Source organism: Phascolarctos cinereus, unplaced genomic scaffold (genome assembly GCF_003287225.1).
Source record: "Phascolarctos cinereus isolate Bilbo 61053 unplaced genomic scaffold, phaCin_HiC Scaffold_4;HRSCAF=312, whole genome shotgun sequence".
Classification (NCBI taxonomy): domain Eukaryota; kingdom Metazoa; phylum Chordata; class Mammalia; order Diprotodontia; family Phascolarctidae; genus Phascolarctos; species Phascolarctos cinereus.
The window spans coordinates 650,875,210-650,894,681 of record NW_027555847.1 but is presented as its reverse complement, the minus strand read 5'-3'; the positions used below and the strand labels follow the sequence as shown (position 1 = coordinate 650,894,681).

The window sequence follows — 19,472 nt, the reverse complement described above, 5'->3', positions numbered from 1 at the left end:
GCTTCCTCCCACACTGGGCAATTTACCAGGCCAAATCTCTGCTCCAGATGACTTTTGGGGGAACAGAATTAACTCAGGTGAATGCTAGGCTCTTTGAAGCTTAGTAGAATACTGCACGGTCTCCTATACACCCTCCCCCCCCATCCCATCCCCCCCCCACCGTCCTGCAGAGCACTGCCACACTGGTGCCTTGCAGCTGGGGATGATTTCTATTGTTGGGAGTTTGGGTTTCTGAGGCTTGGCTTTGGGGTGGGTTTTATTAGGCTGAACTTTGTTTCAAGCCCAGGTAAATGTCCCAGTCCCTTTCTTCTGTTCCTTAGCTCTCCTGTAGAGATCATTTGCACCACAGAATGCTGTCAGGGCACTGGCCACTGAAACCCTAGCCAACTTTCACATCCTAGAACCAAGCTCTCCATGGAACTGGAAGAAGGGAGGGAGGAACGGGGTTTAGAGTTGGGTTTTCTTGCAAGCCCATGGGTCAATTTGGCTAGTATTAGCCTCATGGCTGGTAGCATGGTGGGCCATGGAAGAGGGAGTGCTACTTGAGCTCAGGTCTGTGCGTGGTTGTGGGATTTCTTAAAACTGTTTTTGGGTTCCACGTGTCCTAGACCACAGGGACACCTGAAGTTCCTTTATCTTTGGTGTATAATTTCTATTTTGGAGAGGTTTGAAAGGTCATGAGGAGCAGAGAAAATGTCTAGGCCTTCATCTTGTTGATCACATGACCCAGAAGTTACATACATATACATATACACACACATTAACACGTTTATGTGTGTGAATGTATATTAGTAACCCTGAAAGTTGCTGGGGTTTCTCTAATAATATCACTCATGAGCTACCACTGGTCTATGTCCCATTTTAATCAGTCGGTAGACATCAATTAGGTTTTTTGCAAAGGACATTTACTAAGGTGGTACATAATAAAGACAGTTGGTACAAAACATTCCCTCTTGCAAAAGTCTGGGGCAGACTCTCCTACAAGTGCCTAGGAGTCCATGGCAGAGGAGGCTCTCACATGTACCTGGGGTAAGCTTGTAACTTCTAGTTAAAGGCCGTGTGCCAAAGGAAAGAAGATGCAAATAGAAGCTTCTTGGGTCCCCATCCTCCACAAAGGTTTGCCTAGGAGGCCATGAGCTCACCAGTCAGCCCATGGAGGAAAATGGCACCTCCCTCATCAGCCTTCAGAGTCATCTTTACACCTGTGTCCATCAGATAGAAAAAAGTGTGTGTGTGTGTGTGTGTTAAGCTGTATTGGTGCCTTTTAACACAGTTCTGGTTGAACATCCATTTAAACAGCTCCAAGATCATACAGTGAGCTGAAGGGAAAGTCACAGGATAGCTGTGCATGCTCTGAAGTCAAAGGCAAGTGTCCTTTATTTAGCTTTTTAGGAAGCGGGATCCCTAAGCACCCATGTGGATTACAACAGGCGGACTCCACACAAGGAGGGCCAGGTCCTAGTCCTTTCTTGAGTCGACTACCAGCAATCCAGTTGGGGGGGGGGTCATGCTCCTTGAGGCTGTTTCCCTCCTCTGTATTTGTATCTCTTTTTCGAACGAATGTGTCGTCTCCTACTGGTTCAGGCTAAGGAAGGGAAATGTGACACTTCCCCGGCCTCCCCCCCCCCCCCCGCCGGGCGTTCTCAGGTCCGGGGCTCCCTCCAGCACCGGACTGGTCACTACTCGGCTGCCTTCTGCCCAGCTTTCTCCTCGTGCTGCCTCAGCCAGACCAGCTTCTCCAACACTCTGAACCCCAGAGGTTCCCTGGGCACAGGCCATTTGGTTTGTACATTTAAATCCCTGTTATGCTCACACGCTGCTGCCACACAGGGTGTGGAAAGCTCTCCCCGCCAGCTCGCTCTACAGGCTATCAGAAGTGGGATGGGCGGGATTAAGTTAGGAAAGAGACCCATCAGAAGCCAGACGCAAGGGTGGGGAACAGGTGGACTGAACCTTCCTGCTCTCCGTAGCCCTTTTCTCCCCTCTTTCCCCCCCCCCAGAGTTTGGGGAGGGGTGGGAGGGGTGGAGGGTGCTGCTGGGTGGGGTTGTGGTGGCCCGAGCTATTCTGCCGGCTCAGCCCTACAGACCGAGACGCCGAGTCCTCCAGAATTCCTAGAGCGTCCCGGAAGTGCGAAGGTGAAGGCCGGCCGCGCGGCCCGGGGGCGGGGACGCTTCCGGTCTGTGGCCTACGCTAGCCGCAGGCCAGGTGAGCGGGTACAAGCTGAGGAGGCGGGGTCGGGGTTAGCAGGCGGCGGGCTACCTCTTATAGCAGGGGGAGGGGAAGAGAGCTGCCCCTCCCCCCCCGGCGCACCCTGGGCCCGGGGCAGCCCAGGGTCCGAGCCCCACTCTTGTCTCTCTGAGACACCCCCGGCCTCCCTGGGTCTCAGTTTCCCTGTCTGGGCCGTAAGGGAGGTGGTTCTCCGTCAGAGACCGCGTCAGGGCTGAGGCTCCTCGTTGGCCTGAGGCTACGAGAAGTCCGCGGGTGGGCTTCCCGGAGGAGGTGGCGCATCCTAGGTGGGAGCTGAAAGGGCTGGGGAACGTTCTGCCTGGAGCGCTGTGACCAGGTTGGGTGTCAGTCGGGGGCGGGTCCGGGTCTTTGCCCGAGGCAGGGGACTCGTACCAGGGAAGCTTCTGCGGGGGTTCGAGCAGAACTGCGAGAAGCCTTGGTCGTGCCCCAGGCCTGTGAGATCCCAGGTGTTTGTAGGTGTCTGGACGCGTGTCCAGGCCTTGAGACAGAGGGACAGCAGGGTTGCCTTCCGGAGACTAGGAAACTCCCTAGTCAGTGCCTCGTAGCTGTTGCACAAGAGGGAAGACAATTCCGATTTTTCTTCTGACTGTCTTTTCCAAGCCCTTCCCTGATGCCCTCGGGCATTGGCCAAATCTGCTTCAGCGCATTTCTCCACAAACCTGTTAACTGCCTATTTACCGCCCTAGGTACTGGGTGTATACTAAGATTTAAAAAGAAGCTGTTCTCCACTCTCAAGGTGCTTTTATTCTTTCTGGAAGTTGGGGCTGGGGGTAGAGAATGCTCCTAGGTAACGAGATAGGTACATACAAGATCACTCCTTGAGGGAGCCCGGTGTGCTCTGCTGCTATCACTGTTACCGCTACTGCTACTACCACCACCATTACCACCACCACTATCACCTAACATTTATGTAGTGCCTACTATGTGCCAAGCACTACAATTACCATCTCGCTTGTTCCTCACAACATCCCTGGGAGGTAGGTGCTATTATGATCCCCATTTTACAGATGAGGAAACTGAGGCAGACAGGTTAAGTGACTTGCCCGGGGTCACACAGCTAGTGTTTTGATGCTGGAACTGAACTTGGGCCTTCTTGACTCCAGACCCTGCCTTCTATCCACCACACCACCCACCTGCCCCAACTAAGGCTGTAGGGATCAGGAAGGGAGGTTTCAAAGAGGAAGTCGTTTCAGAACTGGGCCTTGAAGGTAGCTAGGCAGTCTGAGTAATGGAGGAAGCCAGGGTATGTGAAGACTATGGATCTGCAAAAGTAGTTCCCAGATTGTAGAGTGCCTGGCTGGAGTTTATGTTTTGTTCTAAATGCAGTAGGAAGTCAGTGAAGATTTTTGGCCAGGATTATGGTATTTTTATGACTGTGTCTCAGTTTCTTGACTTGACAGCCATGTGGAGGATGAATTGGATAAGGGGGAAGACTGGAAGAAGGGGAAATAAGGTGGAGACTATTGTGATAGTGCAGGTAAAAGGTGATGAGGGACTACTAGAGTAGTCGCTATGTGAGATGAAATCATAGGATAGTAACTTTAGAGTTGGGAAAGACTTTTGAGATCACTGAGACCATTCTCCTTATTTTGTAGATGAGGGAACTGAAGCCCAGAGAGTTTTTATTCCAGGGGGAGGTTTTGGCTGAATACAGTTCTTTTTCTTTTTTTAACGCAATTCTCAACTTTATATACCTTTAATCATCTCCAGGACCCATCTGTGCCCAGAAACAGGAAGCCTCAGGGTGACAGGGGCCTAGGAGGTAGCCCAGGAGTCAACACCTGCTTCATCTCCATCAACTTCTCTTCACCTGGAGCACCCATTGAACTTCATCATCAGAAGGTTCTACTGCACTTCAGCATGGTACTTCCTCCCCTGTAACTGAGCTCATTTCACTTGTCAAATTCTTTAGCTGTTTTATTACCTTGCCAGAAACCCACTATAACTCTAGACCCTTATCATAATAGCTTATATTTGCATAGTGATTTATAAAACATTTTTTTCACACTAGCTCTAGTGCAATAGGTGTTGCAAATATTATCCCATTTTGCTGATGGGGAAACCAAGGATCACAGAGGTTAGTTGATTTGCCCATGATAACATTGCTTCTGAGTGACAGCCAGCTATCAGTACTTGAACCCAGGTCTTCTGTCTTTCAGTGTGGAAGCCCTTCACCTCTGGCCATGTTTCCTAAATGACTGTACTATACCCAGTTATAAAACCAAAACTAAATTTAGTAGGTAAGCTCATAAGGTGATATAGCTAGGTACTTAATATCTGTATTGTAAGGGCAGAGTGGGGCTATTAGACATAGGATAACAGAAGAAGGCCAGCAGTCAGCTCATCATATTCTGAGTACGAGTTAGCTAGGTAGTTCCATTTTTGGCGTTGTTTTTGTTTTAAATAGCCGTACACACACACACACACACACACACACACACACACACACACACACACACACATGCACATACACATACATACATATATACACACATATATATTATATATGTGTGTATATATGTGTGTGCGTATGTATGTATATATATTGTATATGGTCATATATATGACATGTACTCACCTTTGTTAATAAGTTCCTCATTAGAATAATGAAGCCCCTTTTTCTCATTGAACATTACATAGAAGGCTGAAAAATACAGGGTTCAGACATCATACTTTTGGTTTATGAACCAGAAACCCATTTAAGCATATTCTCTAGACCATATTGCTGCATCTTGTTCCATAAAGATCATGGGAGAATTGATTAGCCATCTTGTTAAAATTAGGATAGTCTCTTGCTTTTCCAACCATGTCAGTATCAAAATTGAAATGGTTTTAGGATGTGTGACAAGACTAGCTCTTAGTACTAGTAGTCAGTGTGGGTTCCCTGTGTTCGCAACAATCTCTTTATTGGTAAGTCAGAGTTATTTTCTTGTTTCCAATGTCCTGACACAATTCCCATTTACCATATTTTTCAGATTACTGAAAATGCTTCTACTGTGATAATTCAGTGTTCCTTATGTCCTCTTAAACAAAAACCTGGATGAAAGGAGTTACATCAAACCCTGAGTAATTAGAAAGGAATAGAAGCAATAGTCTCTCATTTTGTGAGAGAATAGAAGTCTGACAACTGCACCTGATCTTTTTTCCCCCCTGGCACGCATTTTATGGAATCTGAAAGTTGTATCTGATTGTAAGTACTATTTCTTCAAGAGGCCATGTAGAGAAGTAAGAGAAATGCTGGACAGGAGAGTCAGGAGATTTGACTTTGAGTCCTGTCTCTGCTACTTCCTAGCTGGGTTTCCTTGGAGTAATCACTTCACCTCTCTGAGCCTCAGTTTTCTCATCTGTAGAATGGGGATAATACTTTTATTGCCTCCTTTACAGGGTTGTGGGGAAATTGCCCTGTAAATGTCTCAAAGCACTATGTCAGTGTGATCTGTTATTTTTAGTTCTTGATCTTTCTTGTAGTATAAGAAGGTGAGTCATTTTTGTGGATTTTTTAATATCTTATTCTTTGCTAAACTCATTTTCATAATTTGTTTTTGTTTAGTCCCTTGCATTTTCCAGAAATACAGTCAAGCCCTATGCAAGTAGCGGTATTTTTAACTCTTTGCCAGTGTCTACCCCTTTAATTTTATTTTGACTCATTGCTGTTCCTTGCAGGTAGTCAGTCCATCATTCTTCTTTCTTCCCTGTCAGAGTGTTGATTTTACTCAGTATAAATTTAACTATTTGATCTTGCTGTCAATACAGATTCACCCACAAATACAGCCTGTATCGGTACCTGCTCAGTGCATTCCTTCTATGGATTCTAAAACAGTCTATTTGGAGGATTTTGTCCTACCGGGTATTCTTCCAAACTGGAAAGTAGTTAATATAAATAAAGTGATGTGAGAGACTTTTGCTGTGTAGTACAGACAAGTGGGCAGCTAGGTGGTGCGGTGCATAGAGTGCCAGGCATAGAGTCAGGAAGACTCATCTTCCTGAGTTCAAATCTGGCCTCAGACACTTACTAGCTATGTAACCCTGGGCCAGTCACTTAACCTTGTTTGCCTCAGTTTCTTCATCTGTAATATGAGCTGGAGAAGGACGTGGCAAACCTCTCCGGTATCCTTGCCAAGAAAACTGCAAGTGGGGTCATGAAGAATCAGACACAACTGAAAATGACTGAACCACAATAGACAGGATATGCCTCTGCCTCTCAGATCACCAAATCAGGGATCAGCCCCAAACTGGTGTTAACTCAAAAGTAGGAGCGTGAGTTTTAAAGGAATTTCTGCCATTAATTCCTTGTGATGCCTTTGGACAGGCTGCTTCATTCAGCTTGTCCAGTTCTGTTACTCTTTTTACTATAATGTTGCTTGTCAGTATTGTGAGATTCAGATAAGATAGTATATAAATTATCACATATAGGTATAAACCATTATTTATATTTATCTTTTCTCTCATTCTTAAACAGGACATTCAGTTTTCCCCCATTTCTTCAGTAAATCCTAGAAGTGTCATTTAATTCTCTTTTGTAAATATCAGCTTTTTTTCAAATCCATAATTTTAAAACCAGCTTATTGCTTTGATGATTCCTACCCTTTGTCCCATCATCCCACTGTTCTTAAGAAGTTTATATCTGGATGGGGAATCTGAAGCTACACAGTTGAGAAAGATACATCTAAATTAGGGCAAGTTGACAGAGTAATACATGCTTAATATTCACATTAAGTGTATAAATGATCACAGCTGGCTGGGCCCTCACCTTTAGTGCAGGTTAGAGCCCATCCACATTCTACCATTCCATGCTTTCCTGTTCTACCTCCTGTAAATCCATGATAGAAAGTCCACCCAGCCCTCTTGAGGCCTTCCTCTAGGCCTTGTAACATTTTGTGGGTACCAGCTCAGCCCTTGGACTGTCCTGCTCTCACAACACCAGCAGCCGCCTCATCAAGTGATCACACTTATACCACTTTTTTCACACTGATCAGAATCCTACAATACTATTTGCAATTCAGTTCACTTTAGTTGTCATTGATAATTCAATGCAGGCAGCTTATATCTTAACATCCATCTCTTTATTACCCTTTGGGTCACTTGCAGTTTTGATTTGTAAGATCCATGATGTACAGTCGTGTCACTTCTCAAGGATGTTGATGTGAAACTACTTGTCATTGAGAGAATGGCATAGTTTCTGAAATGCAGTCCAGCCAGCTTTTCTTCCTGTTTGATGGTGAATATTCTGTTTTTTAAGGAGAATATCAAGGGTATGTATAATTGGGCAAGGAAATCATGTAGCAAAAGCAAGGAACAGCAGGTGGAAGTCTTAGCCCTATATACTGTTTTGGTTTTTTTTCCCAATAATTAAAAAAGGAAGGCCTCTGGCTCACTGAATTAGATTTCCCAGTGGAAGACTCATGCTTGCGTAGACAAGAATCCCATAGCATGAAAATGTAAGAATGGGCTGCAATCTTCTTAGATGAAGAAATGCTCATATTAACCAACCAACGTACCCATCAAAATATTGAAATAGGTACCATGTACAAATACAACCAAATTTCTTAAGTATTTCTATCACCCACATTTGTACCCACAGTGTTCTAAGTGATGAAAATTGTGTGTGGGTGTTTCATTACTGAATTTTTTATTTTAGAATTTATGTGATTTTAAAAAAACTAATCAGATTATAGTAGAAGCTGCACAAATCATTCCACCCCCCTTTTTAGCATTCTACTTTAATGAAACTCTTCCCCTCTCAGCTTCCCTCACCTCTTTCCTTTGAATCCTGAGCTTTCTTCAAGGCTCAGGTCAGGTGCCAGCTACTGTAGAAATCATTTCCTGATACCCCCACTTGTTTGCACTCTTTCCCTTCTCAAATGTTGCCTTGCATTTACTTAACTTTGCACATATTGTAAGCTCCTTGAGGCAGTGGCATATTTGGAATATCCCTGAACCTTGAATCCATGTCTGTTTTCACACTTAGAGTAGCCATGTGAACTTGAACAACAAGTCACTTCACTTTTCTGGACCATGGTTTCCCTATCTAAAGTGAGGTGGCTGAACTCAATAATGTTTAAGATCTCTTCTCACTATACATTTGGTGAGTGTAGGGTAGGATTGAGGAAGAGCTGATATTCCAGTTGTTTGGAACATAGAGTGCATACATGGAGGAGAATATTGTGAAGTAAGAGTAGAGAGTAGTTGGAAGCTAGGGTGTAGGGAGTCAGTAAGTATTTTACTAACTGGTTGGCATTTTATTCCATAGCCCATAAAGAACTGCTAAATGTTTTGGAACAGGGGAGTGATATAGACCTTAGTACTGGGAAGATAATTATGACAGCTGGGGGAAGGATGTGTTGGAGAGGGAAACACAGGAGGCCAGATAGCAGGCTGTTATAAAGTTAAGGTGAGTGGTGATAAACAGCCTGAACTGTAGTAGTATCTATTTGATACCAAGGGTGGTGAAAACTTGAACTTCAGATTTCTTATCCAGTCACTGAATGTATTTTATGTCTTTACTTGTTCTAGGAGACCAAGCAGTATCCCTATTCCTTTATATATGAGCCATATCCAAAATTTCCTTTATCTCCCCAAATTACATATTGAGGTGGTCCCTGAAGTAGCAGAAATGTGTCGTATTGTTTCAGGAATTGGTGTTCTTTGAGGATGTGGCTGTGTATCTCACACGGGAGGAGTGGGGACTTCTGGACCCTGCACAGAAGCAACTCTACAAGGATGTGATGCTGGAGAATTATTGGATCCTTATCTCCCTCGGTAAGAAATAATTTCTCTTGCAATCCTTCATAAACTATCATATATACATATTCTCCATTGTTGTGTACTCCCATTTTCATTTTTGATAATTGTGTTTTCTTTCATTTTTATTGTCTGCCAGTGGTTTATCAATTTTATTGGTCTTTGGTTTTTTTGCTAAGTAGTTTATTCTCTTGCTTTCTATTTTGCTATTTTCTCCTTTAATTCTGATGAATTTTTGTTTGGCATTTACTTGGAATATATTGATTTGTCTAATTTTTTAAACTGCAAACTTAACTCATCCATCTTTTCTTTTTCTCCTTTGTTCAGGTGTGTAAATTTGCTTCTGAGAACTACTTTAGCTTCAGCCCTTAAAATTTTAGATGATAAATTTTTATTTTTATTATTTTTAGTTTTGACTACCTCTGTAATTTGCTCTTTGACCCAAGCTTTATTCAATAATTCCCTCTAGTGCCCATTTAAATATTCATATTTTGATAATATTTTCCTGTTTATTATTATTTGTACTACAGCCTGTTAATTTAGTGTTTGTATTTTCTACCTTTCAGAATTTATTTGTATTAGAACATACTTTATTTTTATGAATGTTCCATGTGCATATGAATAAAAAATACACTTCCTATTTTCTCCATTCACATTTAGATTTTTCAAGACTGCTCAAGTCTATGCTATTTCTTATTTATTTCTTTATTTACTTTATTATATTCTGCTAGTAGGATGTTGAAATTTTCCACTATTTTCTTTTTCTAATTCTTTTTGCACTTAATTTTTCCTTCAGATATTTAGTTGCTATGATGTTGGCACATATTTAATATTGATAGTTTTTCATTATCATTGGTACCTTTCCACATCATGTATTTCTCTGAATGCTTTTTAATTTGAGGCCCAGAGGTTAAATAACTTGCCCACAGTCACACAACTAGTAAGTGTCAAAGACAGGGTTTGACCTGAAGTCCTTCTGACTCATAAGCCCACCACTCTGCCTATAATGCCATGCTTCCTTTTATTGTTGCTGTTAGGTGGAACAATGTAAGATGTTTCTCAAGGCATGCTTTAAAGTTTTTTGTTTTTAAAAACTTGAATTTATTCTTCATTGTTTTCCCAAAGGCTTCTTGTTTATTCCTCCCATTTCTCCATTGCTACTCCAAAAGTTGTTGCAAAGCTGGACTTCTCAAGGAACTATTCAAAATAATCTTATTTTTAAATGACCATTTTTTGTTTTTAAAAAGAGGTTTTTTTTTCAAAAAGTTTTCAACTTTGCTAGGAAACTGATTCTTGAATTGAGGCTCTTAATTCTAAATTTAATATACAGATGTTTTTTATTAACAGTATATGTTATATTCCAACCACTCCTATAACTTCTTATTCTTTTATAATAATTTGAGATTCAAATGAGTGTTTTTTGCCAAGTAATATATTTCTTTCCAGCAGCTTTTAGGGTTTATTCTTGGTCATAATTTTGAAATTTAATAATATGTGACTAGAGGGGGCAGGTAGGTGGTGCAGTGGATAGAGTACCAGCCCTGAAGTCGGGAGGACCGGAGTTCAAATCCGGCCTCAGACCAAACACTTGACACTTACTAGCTGTGTGACCCTGGAATTGCCTCAAAATTTAAGAAAAGAAATATGTGACTGGGTGGGTTGACTTTTCAAGTATGTCCTTGCTGAGATTCTGCAAATTCTTTCTGTCTTTATTTTATTTTATTTATTTATTTTAATTTTATTTTTAATTTTATATAAATTTATTTTATGTAAATTTTATTTATTTTAAAATAGTCCTGGGAACTTTAATTGTTCAGTTTTCTGAAATATACTGATCAGATTCTTTTCTTTAATTTTTTGGAACCTTAATAATTTTAAGGTTGTCACTTATTCTTATGAATCCTTCACTTTTCTCTAAATTACTTTTCAGTCTATTTTACTTGAAATATTTTCTGAGCTTATTTGTCTGTTTCTACTGCACCTTGCCCAAAGGGCAGTGGAAAGACTTACTGTGGATTGGAACAGGCAATAACACATAACAAAGAAGGCATTACAAAGGAAAAGAAACATAAAAAAAGTCTGAATTAATCAACAAGCATTTATATAGTACTTATTAAGTGCCACACACTTTACTAAGTACACAAGATACATAGACAAAAGTGAAACAGTCCTTGCCCTCAAGAAACTTATATTCTGACAGGGGAAACAACATATTCAGTATGTACAGTATAAACAGCGATAAACATATATAAAAATGTCATAGAGATATCTGTGTATGACTGGAAAAAAGATGGACTGATACTGTCCTGAGAATGACAAATAATTGATGGACAGCCTTTATGCTTTATTGATATCTAAGCAATGCCAAGAAAATACAAGAAAGGCTCCTCTTGCCCCCGCAGTCACCCTATGGTTGGTTTGTGGGAGGGCGAGTTGGAGACCCATAAAGGATGGGCAGGAATAGAGGGGTTGTGAAATGCATTGTTGGAGGGAATATCCACACTGGTGAGGTCACAGATCTATGGATTATTGTGCTTTTTGCCTTTCTGACTCCTGACTCATTCTATTAATGTTTTATGTTTTCTCTGCTCATTTTCAAACAGCTTAGTTTCACCTTATCTTGCCCTATAATTCCTTAAGTGTATCTATATTCTTAATTTTAATGTTTTTTTAAAAAAATGTATTTCTTCATTTAATTCCTTAAATGTATATTTTCCTATTTCCTTTGGTCCTACCTATCCTATTATCTGTGCCCTTTTTTGATCTCTTCTCTCATACAGACTAAGACCTGTGACATAGTGCTAAGGAAGTTCTGTTTTTCTAACACAAATGACCACATTTCATTTTCTTCCCCATGATTAGGATTTCCTATTTCCAAACCTGAGGTCATTTGCCAGCTGGAGCAAGGGAAAGAAGCATGGGTCTTGGATATACAGGTGCCTAAGGAAAGCATGCTCTCTAGAAATACCTACAGAGGTGAGTCTGTGAGAACCAGTTTCATTGAGATTAAAAGGTAATAATATTACTTAGCACATAAGTAATATTTAGCTATATAAAGGATATGATTTTATAGCACTTTAAAGGTTATGAAGTTCTTTTGCTACAATGCTATGAGATGTAGGTAGTATGAAGTATTATCCCTATTTTAAAGGTGAGGAAATTCAGGCTCAGGGAAGCGATTTCCCCTAGGTCCTGTAGTTAGTAAGCAGCAGTGCTGGAACTTTCATGCAGATTCTCTTATGCCAGACCTGTTGCTGCTTCTATGACATCGCATGGCATCCCTGTTTTTTGTATATCCTTGAATCTGTGATTTCATCCACATGGATGTTCCCTCTGTTGCTGTAAATAATAACCATCCATCAGTCTATGTGGTCCATGTTCTCCCATAGGTCCTTCATAGAGATCTCACTCAGTGTGCTGAAAGGCCATTCTCTAGGTCTTTTTACATTTCACATATATTAATGCATTGCTCATACTGTCTCTGTTTTCTCTCCAGCTCTCAACATATGAACAACACACATCTTTTTCTAATCATTCCTTTCTACATTTTACACCACTTCTTGTACATAGGTTGTCGCTAGAAATAAGTTGTAGCCTTCTTCCATCCTACCATGCTTCTCTCCATTACTTTTTGTGTCACCTGTCACTTTGATTCTTTGGAAGATGAAGTGTTCTAAGATTGATAACCATATGCTGCTGATAGAACATTTGAGTTTTCATATGTAGTGCACCGGGACAGTGTTTAGCATTATTAAAAGCACTTTGTAATTTCCCAAATGCCATTTAGCCCACTCTCTTTGCTGTACTTTAGGCCTGTTTCGTTGTCCGTCTACAGTTCAAGTCTCAAATATATGCACTAATGTACTAACTCAGTGAACTGGCCAACTTTGTGTCATGGACAATTGGAGTTTTTCATCGATTAAGGTTTTGCTGTGTGGATTGTTTGATCTCTCTTAAAAAATCATTTATCTCATTGAGAGTATCCTATGATATTCTAGGACTTGATGCATTTAGCACAATATCATCTCCAAATAGGAATACTCAAAAAAAACTTCATCTGTAGGGCATTTGCCTTCAGTTTACCTTATGCAGGACATCCTCCATGACAGTGGTAGGTACTTTGGTGAATATATGTCTTGCTGTTTCATTCTTCATTTGACATTAATAATCAGAGGGATACTGAACAGTCATTTCTCTGGTTGTATTTATCAAGCAATCTTGTATGATATTACTGTGTGATCAATTTTCCCTCCCTCTTTCTTTCTCTCTTCCTTGTTGGAGGAGAGTCTTTAAGACTGAATTTTCTTAAATCCATTTCTTTTTTGTAATAACAAATAGAGCTGACTCATATTCCTTCTTGTTATTAGTCAGTTGTATATTTATAAAGATGTGGTCTTCTTAAAAGAATTGTTTGTGAAAACTTGTTCCTTTTTCTCCATCAAGGATGGTTTCAGTTTGTGTGTAGATCATTTTCACAAAGCTTTTCTAAGGGCAGTAGAGAGTAGGTATAAAGGTTATTAGTTATTGGTGTTCTCTTCATTGCCCTTTTTGGGTGCTAATTATTTTGGCTTAAAAAAAATTTGTTCTTCCTCCTCCACCTGAGATGTCTTCTAAAATGATCTCTTTGTGCACTTACCACAGCAGCTCTTCCACACCTTATCCTTTCTCCTCAAATCTCCCATGGATCCACCTCCCCTCCCTCTCTCAGCTTAGAACTTTGTCATCTGTCTTACTGAAAAAGTGAGGACATTCAACAAGAGCTCCCTCTTCTCCTCATCTCACATCACCAGAATACCTTCTGCTGGTTTCTCTTCCTCCATCCCTGTCTCACGTAACAAAGTGGCCATTCTCTGGGCTAAGGCAAACTCTCTGTCATGCACGAGTGGTCCCATTCTATCCCATCTTCTTCAGCAGATTGTCCTCTTTATCATCCCCACCTTCATTTATTTTCAGTCTCTTCCTGTCTACTGGTTGTTTTCCTGCTGTCTGTAAACATGCCTATGTCTCCCCAAACTTCAGAAAACAGATCCAGTCCTCTCACTTGATCTGTTTGTCCCTGCTAGTTGTCATCCTCTAGCTCTAGCTAAACACCTGGGGAAGGCCATCTACAATTGGTTCCTCCACTTCCTTTTATGTCACTCTATTCTTAATTCTCTGTAGTCCTGCTTCTGTCCTTATCATTCAATAAAACTAGTCTCTCCAAAATTACTGATGATCTCTTATTTGCTAAGTCTGATCACCTTTTCCCAGTCTTCCCTTGTTGACCTCTCTCTAGCATTTGACACTGTTGATTAACCTCTTCTCTTTAATATTCTTTTCTCTCTAGTTTTTGATGACACTACTCCTTTCCTTTTTCTCCTTCTACCTATATGCCTCCCTCTTTTGATTATTTTACATTTGTTCTGTATGTAACTTGTTTGTACATAATTGTTTATATGTTGTCTCCCCTATTAGATTGTGAGCTCTTTGAAGGAAGGTACTGTATTTTGCCTCTTTTTGTATTACTAATGGTTAGCACGTGGCTTGAACATAGTAGGTACTTAATAAATGTTTGTTGAGGGGCAGCTAGGTGGCACAGTGGATAGAGCACTGGTCCTGAAGTCAGGAGGACCTGAGTTCAAATCCGGCCTCAGACCAAACTTGATACTTACTAGCTGAGTGACCCTGGGAAAGTCACTTAACCCCAATTGCCTAAAAATACAAAAAAAAATGTTTGTTGGCTAACTGACTGAAAACTGTGTTGTCTCCAACATGGATTTGGTCAAGTCCAGAAGTTCTTCTCGACCCTATCTTTTTTTTTTTGGCAGTAAGGTTAAGTGACTTGCTCAGGGTCACACAGCTAGTAAATATTATATATTGAGGCCAGATTTAAACTCAGGTCCTCTTGAATCCAGGGCCAGTGCTGTATCCACTGCGCCATCTAGCTGCCCCTTCAACCCTATCTTAAGTGTCATTTCCCCTTTCTTATATAGCATATTGGGGACTGAGGTATTGAGGGTCCAAGTATGGTGATTTCTTTGTCACCTCTTTATGTGGAGCAAGGTCTGCCTCAGTTTCTTTTATTGTACGTTGGACAAGTTTAAATTTCATATTCTCTTCCTAGGTTTGGCACTTATGATACATTGTAAGTCCCTCTCCTTACAATAAACTTACTTTCCTAAATTCCCTTATTAAATCTAATTTATTTCTCTCCTCAAATTGACTTCCTGAATTATATTTAATCCATATTTATTAACGACTTTCATTCTTTCTTTGCTCCCAAAACTATCTTATATTCATTATGTATATATTCTGTATGTATTTATGTGTATACATGTTGTCTCCTCCATTAGAACATAAACTTCTTGAGGGCAGAGACTATCTCACTTTTGTCTTTATATCCCTAGTGCTTAGCACAGAGCCTGGCATAATAGGTACTTAATAAATATTTGTTGATTAATTGACTGATTTCTTCTGTTTTATTTGTTCTGCTCAGTCTGAGATTCCCTTTGAGGAGTTCCCTAGTTGACTTTGTTGAAACCTTGTCTTTTTCTTAATAACTTACCCCCCAGGATTCTTTTCATCTACTCTAATACCCTCATCTTTTTTTTTTACTAGGCAATTTCTAGGGCTTTTGAATTTTTCTGTTTTTGTTTTGCCCTAATTTTAATTTAATATTTGTTCTATAGTTTCTTTACTAAGGTAGAGAAATGGATATATTGTTGTATTTTTTTGTGTGTTTTCAGGTTGGAAGTTCAGATCTGAGAACAAGAATTTGACTCTAAGGGCAGAAATCCTGAAGAAGGTTAAATTATGTGAAAACACACCAGAAAGATTTCAAAGACATGTATTCCAAGTACCAGAGTTTGGTGCAATCTTTGAACAGAAAAGCAGTTTAGCTAGACAGATGAAATACTTCAGAGGGGAGAGTCACCTTGAATACATTTTACAGCAGAGAGATTCTGAGCCAGTGGAAGTTTTCCATAAGAAAACAACCAAAGAAAAGAGAAGCCAAGAATATAATGAATTTGTTAAAACTTGTGATTGGAGTTCAAAGTTTATTACATATCAGAGAGTTTCCACAAAAGAAAGAGGATATGAATGCATTATTTGTGGCCAAAATTTTCCCCAGCTTTTAGCTCTTACTGAGCATCAGCGAAATCATCGTGAAGAGAACCATTATGAATGTCAAGATTGTGGCAGTATCTTCAATCGGAAGTCAGAATTCATAAGACATCAAAGAATCCATATATTGGAGAAACCTTTTGAATATAATGACTGTGGAAAACTTTTTGGTCATAGTTTACATCTTACTGAACTTCAGAGCATTTGTACAGAGGAAGAAGCTTATAAATGTAACAAGTGTGAGAAAGCTTTTGGTCTGAACTCAAAGCTTATTCTAGATGGAGAAAAACCTTTCTATGAATGTAATGACTGTGGGAAAACTTTCACGTATTTTTCAGGTTTTATTAAGCATCAGAAAATTCATGCTGGAGATGACACCTATAAGTGCAATGAATGTGGAAGAGTCTTAAGCAATAAGTTACATCTTATTGAGCATAGCAGAATTCATACTGATAAGAAACCTTTTCAATGTAATGTATGTGGGAAAGGCCTAAGGAGCAGGTTAAGCCTCATTCAGCATCTGAGAATTCATACTGGTGAGAAACCCTTTCAGTGTAATGAATGTGGGAGAATCTTGAATAGTAAGTTAAGCCTTGTCCAGCATTGTAGAATTCATACTGGTGAAAAACTTTTAAATGTGATGAATGTGGGAAAGCCTTCACTCAGTTAATAGGTTTTATTAACCATCAAAGAAATCATACTGGTGAGAAACCTTATCAATGTAAGGAATGTAAAAAAGCCTTCACTCGATATTCAGTCCTAATTCGACATCAGAGAGCTCATACTGGAGAGAAACCATTTAAATGTAATGAGTGTGGAAAGGCTTTCAATAGACAGTCAGTTCTTAATGTACATAAGAGAGTCCATACTGGAGAAAAGCCATATGAATGTAACGAATGTGGAAAAACCTTTTGTCGGAGCTCCACACTTAGCCAACACCAGAGAATTCACACGGGAGAGAAACCCTTTAAATGTAACGAATGTGGAAAATGCTTTGGTCGTAGCTCACATCTTACTGAACATCAGAGAATTCATACAGGAGAGAAACCCTATAAATGTAACAAGTGTGGGAAAGCTTTTGGTCTGAACTCAAAGCTTATTCGACATGAGAGGGTTCATACTGGAGAGAAACCTTATGAATGTAATGACTGTGAGAAAACTTTCACACAGTTGTCAGGTTTTATTAAGCATCAGAAAATTCATACTGAAGATGGCACCTATAAGTGCAATGAATGTGAAGAGTCTTAAGCAGTAAGCTACGTCTTGTTGAGCATAACAGAATTCATACCGGTGAGAAACCTTTTCAATGTAATGTATGTGGGAAAGGCCTAAGGAGCAGGTTAAGCCTCATTCAGCACCTCAGAATTCATACTGGTGAGAAACCTTTTCAGTGTAATGAATGTGGGAGAACCTTAAGCAGTAGACTAAGCCTTATTCAACACTGCAGAATTCATACTGGTGAAAAACCTTTTAAGTGTGATGAGTGTGGGAAAGCCTTCACTCAATTAATAGGTTTTATTAGCCATCAAAGAAATCATAGTGGTGAGAAACCTTATCAATGTAAGGAATGTAAAAAAGCCTTCACTCGACATTCAGTCCTCATTCGACATCAGAGAGCTCATACTGGAGAGAAGCCATTTAAATGCAATGAGTGTGGAAAGGCTTTCAATAGACGTTCAGTTCTTAATGTACATAAGAGAGTCCATACTGGAGAAAAGCCATATGAATGTAATGAATGTGGAAAAACCTTCTGTCGGAGCTCCACACTTAGCCAGCACCAAAGAATTCACACTGGAGAGAAACCTTATCAATGTAATATATGTGGGAAAACTTTCAGGTGCAGTCCATATCTTACTGTACATCAGAGAGTTCATACCAAAGAGAAACCATATGAATGTAATGAGTGTGGGAAAGCCTTCAGTTTGAGCTCTAGGCTCCTCCGACACCAGAAAATTCATACTTCAGAGAAGCTTACTGCATTATAGATGGCATGATGTCAAGGACTTTTAAGATATCTCTCAGTTCTGAGAGGTACAGAATATAATAGTATCCTGCACAAGAGTAGTGGCTTGGTTAATTTTAGCTGATTGTTTCAAATGTGGAAAATCCTTCACTCAGCTCCAACCTCATTAGCGAAAGGATCTTTGGAGACAGATAAAACATTTTGTTGATATATTTTGTTTTTACATTCCATATATTTACAGATTATACCTACTTTGTGAGAAATTTCTTTTAACAAAGTAAAATAGTTAAGTAAAATTAACGATAGTGACCTCAACTGAAAATTTATGCAACATTTATATCTGTAACATTCTTCCACCTCTTTAAAAAAAAAAAGAACAGAAATAGGTTTTCACTCCCTCCTATCCCCAACCCCATTGAAAAAATAAAAAAGGAAAAAAAAATAAATTTCTTGTAACAAATATGCATAGTTTAATAAAACGTATCACCCCAATGGCTATACACCAAAATATGTCTCATTTTGTACCCTAAATCTATCACCTCTCTAAATGGATAGAACATTTTAACAACATTCCTCTGGAATTATGACTAGTCATTGATCATAATTCTTGGAGTTTGTTTTATAGTGCCATTACAAATTGTTCTCCTGGGTCGATCTTCATTTCATTCTTCATTAATTTAAAAAAGGCATCAAAATTCTTCATTTTTATAATGTTGACATTAAAATATAAATTGTTCCTATTCTCACTTCATTCTGCACCAATTCATGAAAATCTGTGTCTTTTTAAAATCATCCGTTTCCTCATTTCTTACAGCATAATGGCATTGTGTCACATTCGTAAACCAATGCTTAGCCATTCCTCAGTTCTCTTAGTTTCCTGTTTTGCCACTACAAAAATTACCCATCAGATCTATGGATAGGAGAAAAGTTCATGACCAAATAAGAAACACAGACGATCATAGAAGATAAAATGGAAAATAGACAATTTTGATTATGTAAAATTAAAAAGGTTTTGTACAAATAAATCCAATAAAGCTAAGATGAGAAAAGAAACAATGGAAAAATCTTTGCAGAAAGTTTCTGATAAAATTTCCAAAGGTCTATAAGGAACTGATTCAAATTTATAAGAAAAAGGGGCAGCTAGGGGGCGCAGTGGATACAGCAGCAGCCCTGGATTCAGGAGGATCTGAGTTCAAATCCAGATTCAGACACACAACACTAGCTGTGTGACCCTGGGCAAGTCATTTAACTCCATTGCCTAGCCCCCCCCAAAAAAAAATTTATAAGAAAAAGAACCATTCCCTATCTGGCAGGTAGTTGAAGGAGATGAATGGATAGTACCCAAAGGAAGAAACCTATTTATATCTATAGCTAGCCTATAGGCTATTTATAGCCATATGGAAGGAAAGGGGGCTC

The 19,472-nt window shown here is 39.7% G+C and overlaps 1 protein-coding gene across 1 annotated transcript; it reads left to right on the top strand.

Annotated features, from left to right (window-relative positions):
* The first annotated feature begins 2,581 nt into the window (after positions 1–2,581).
* LOC110214386 (uncharacterized) lies at positions 2,582–18,807 on the top strand. The gene is given in 7 exon segments (XM_078153801.1): positions 2,582–3,225; positions 3,959–4,111; positions 8,881–9,007; positions 11,852–11,965; positions 15,715–16,719; positions 16,722–17,327; positions 17,330–18,807. Coding segments are annotated over 6 exon segments (2,604 nt in total). The 5' UTR covers positions 2,582–3,225; positions 3,959–4,108; the 3' UTR covers positions 18,079–18,807.
* Positions 18,808–19,472: the final 665 nt, after the last annotated feature.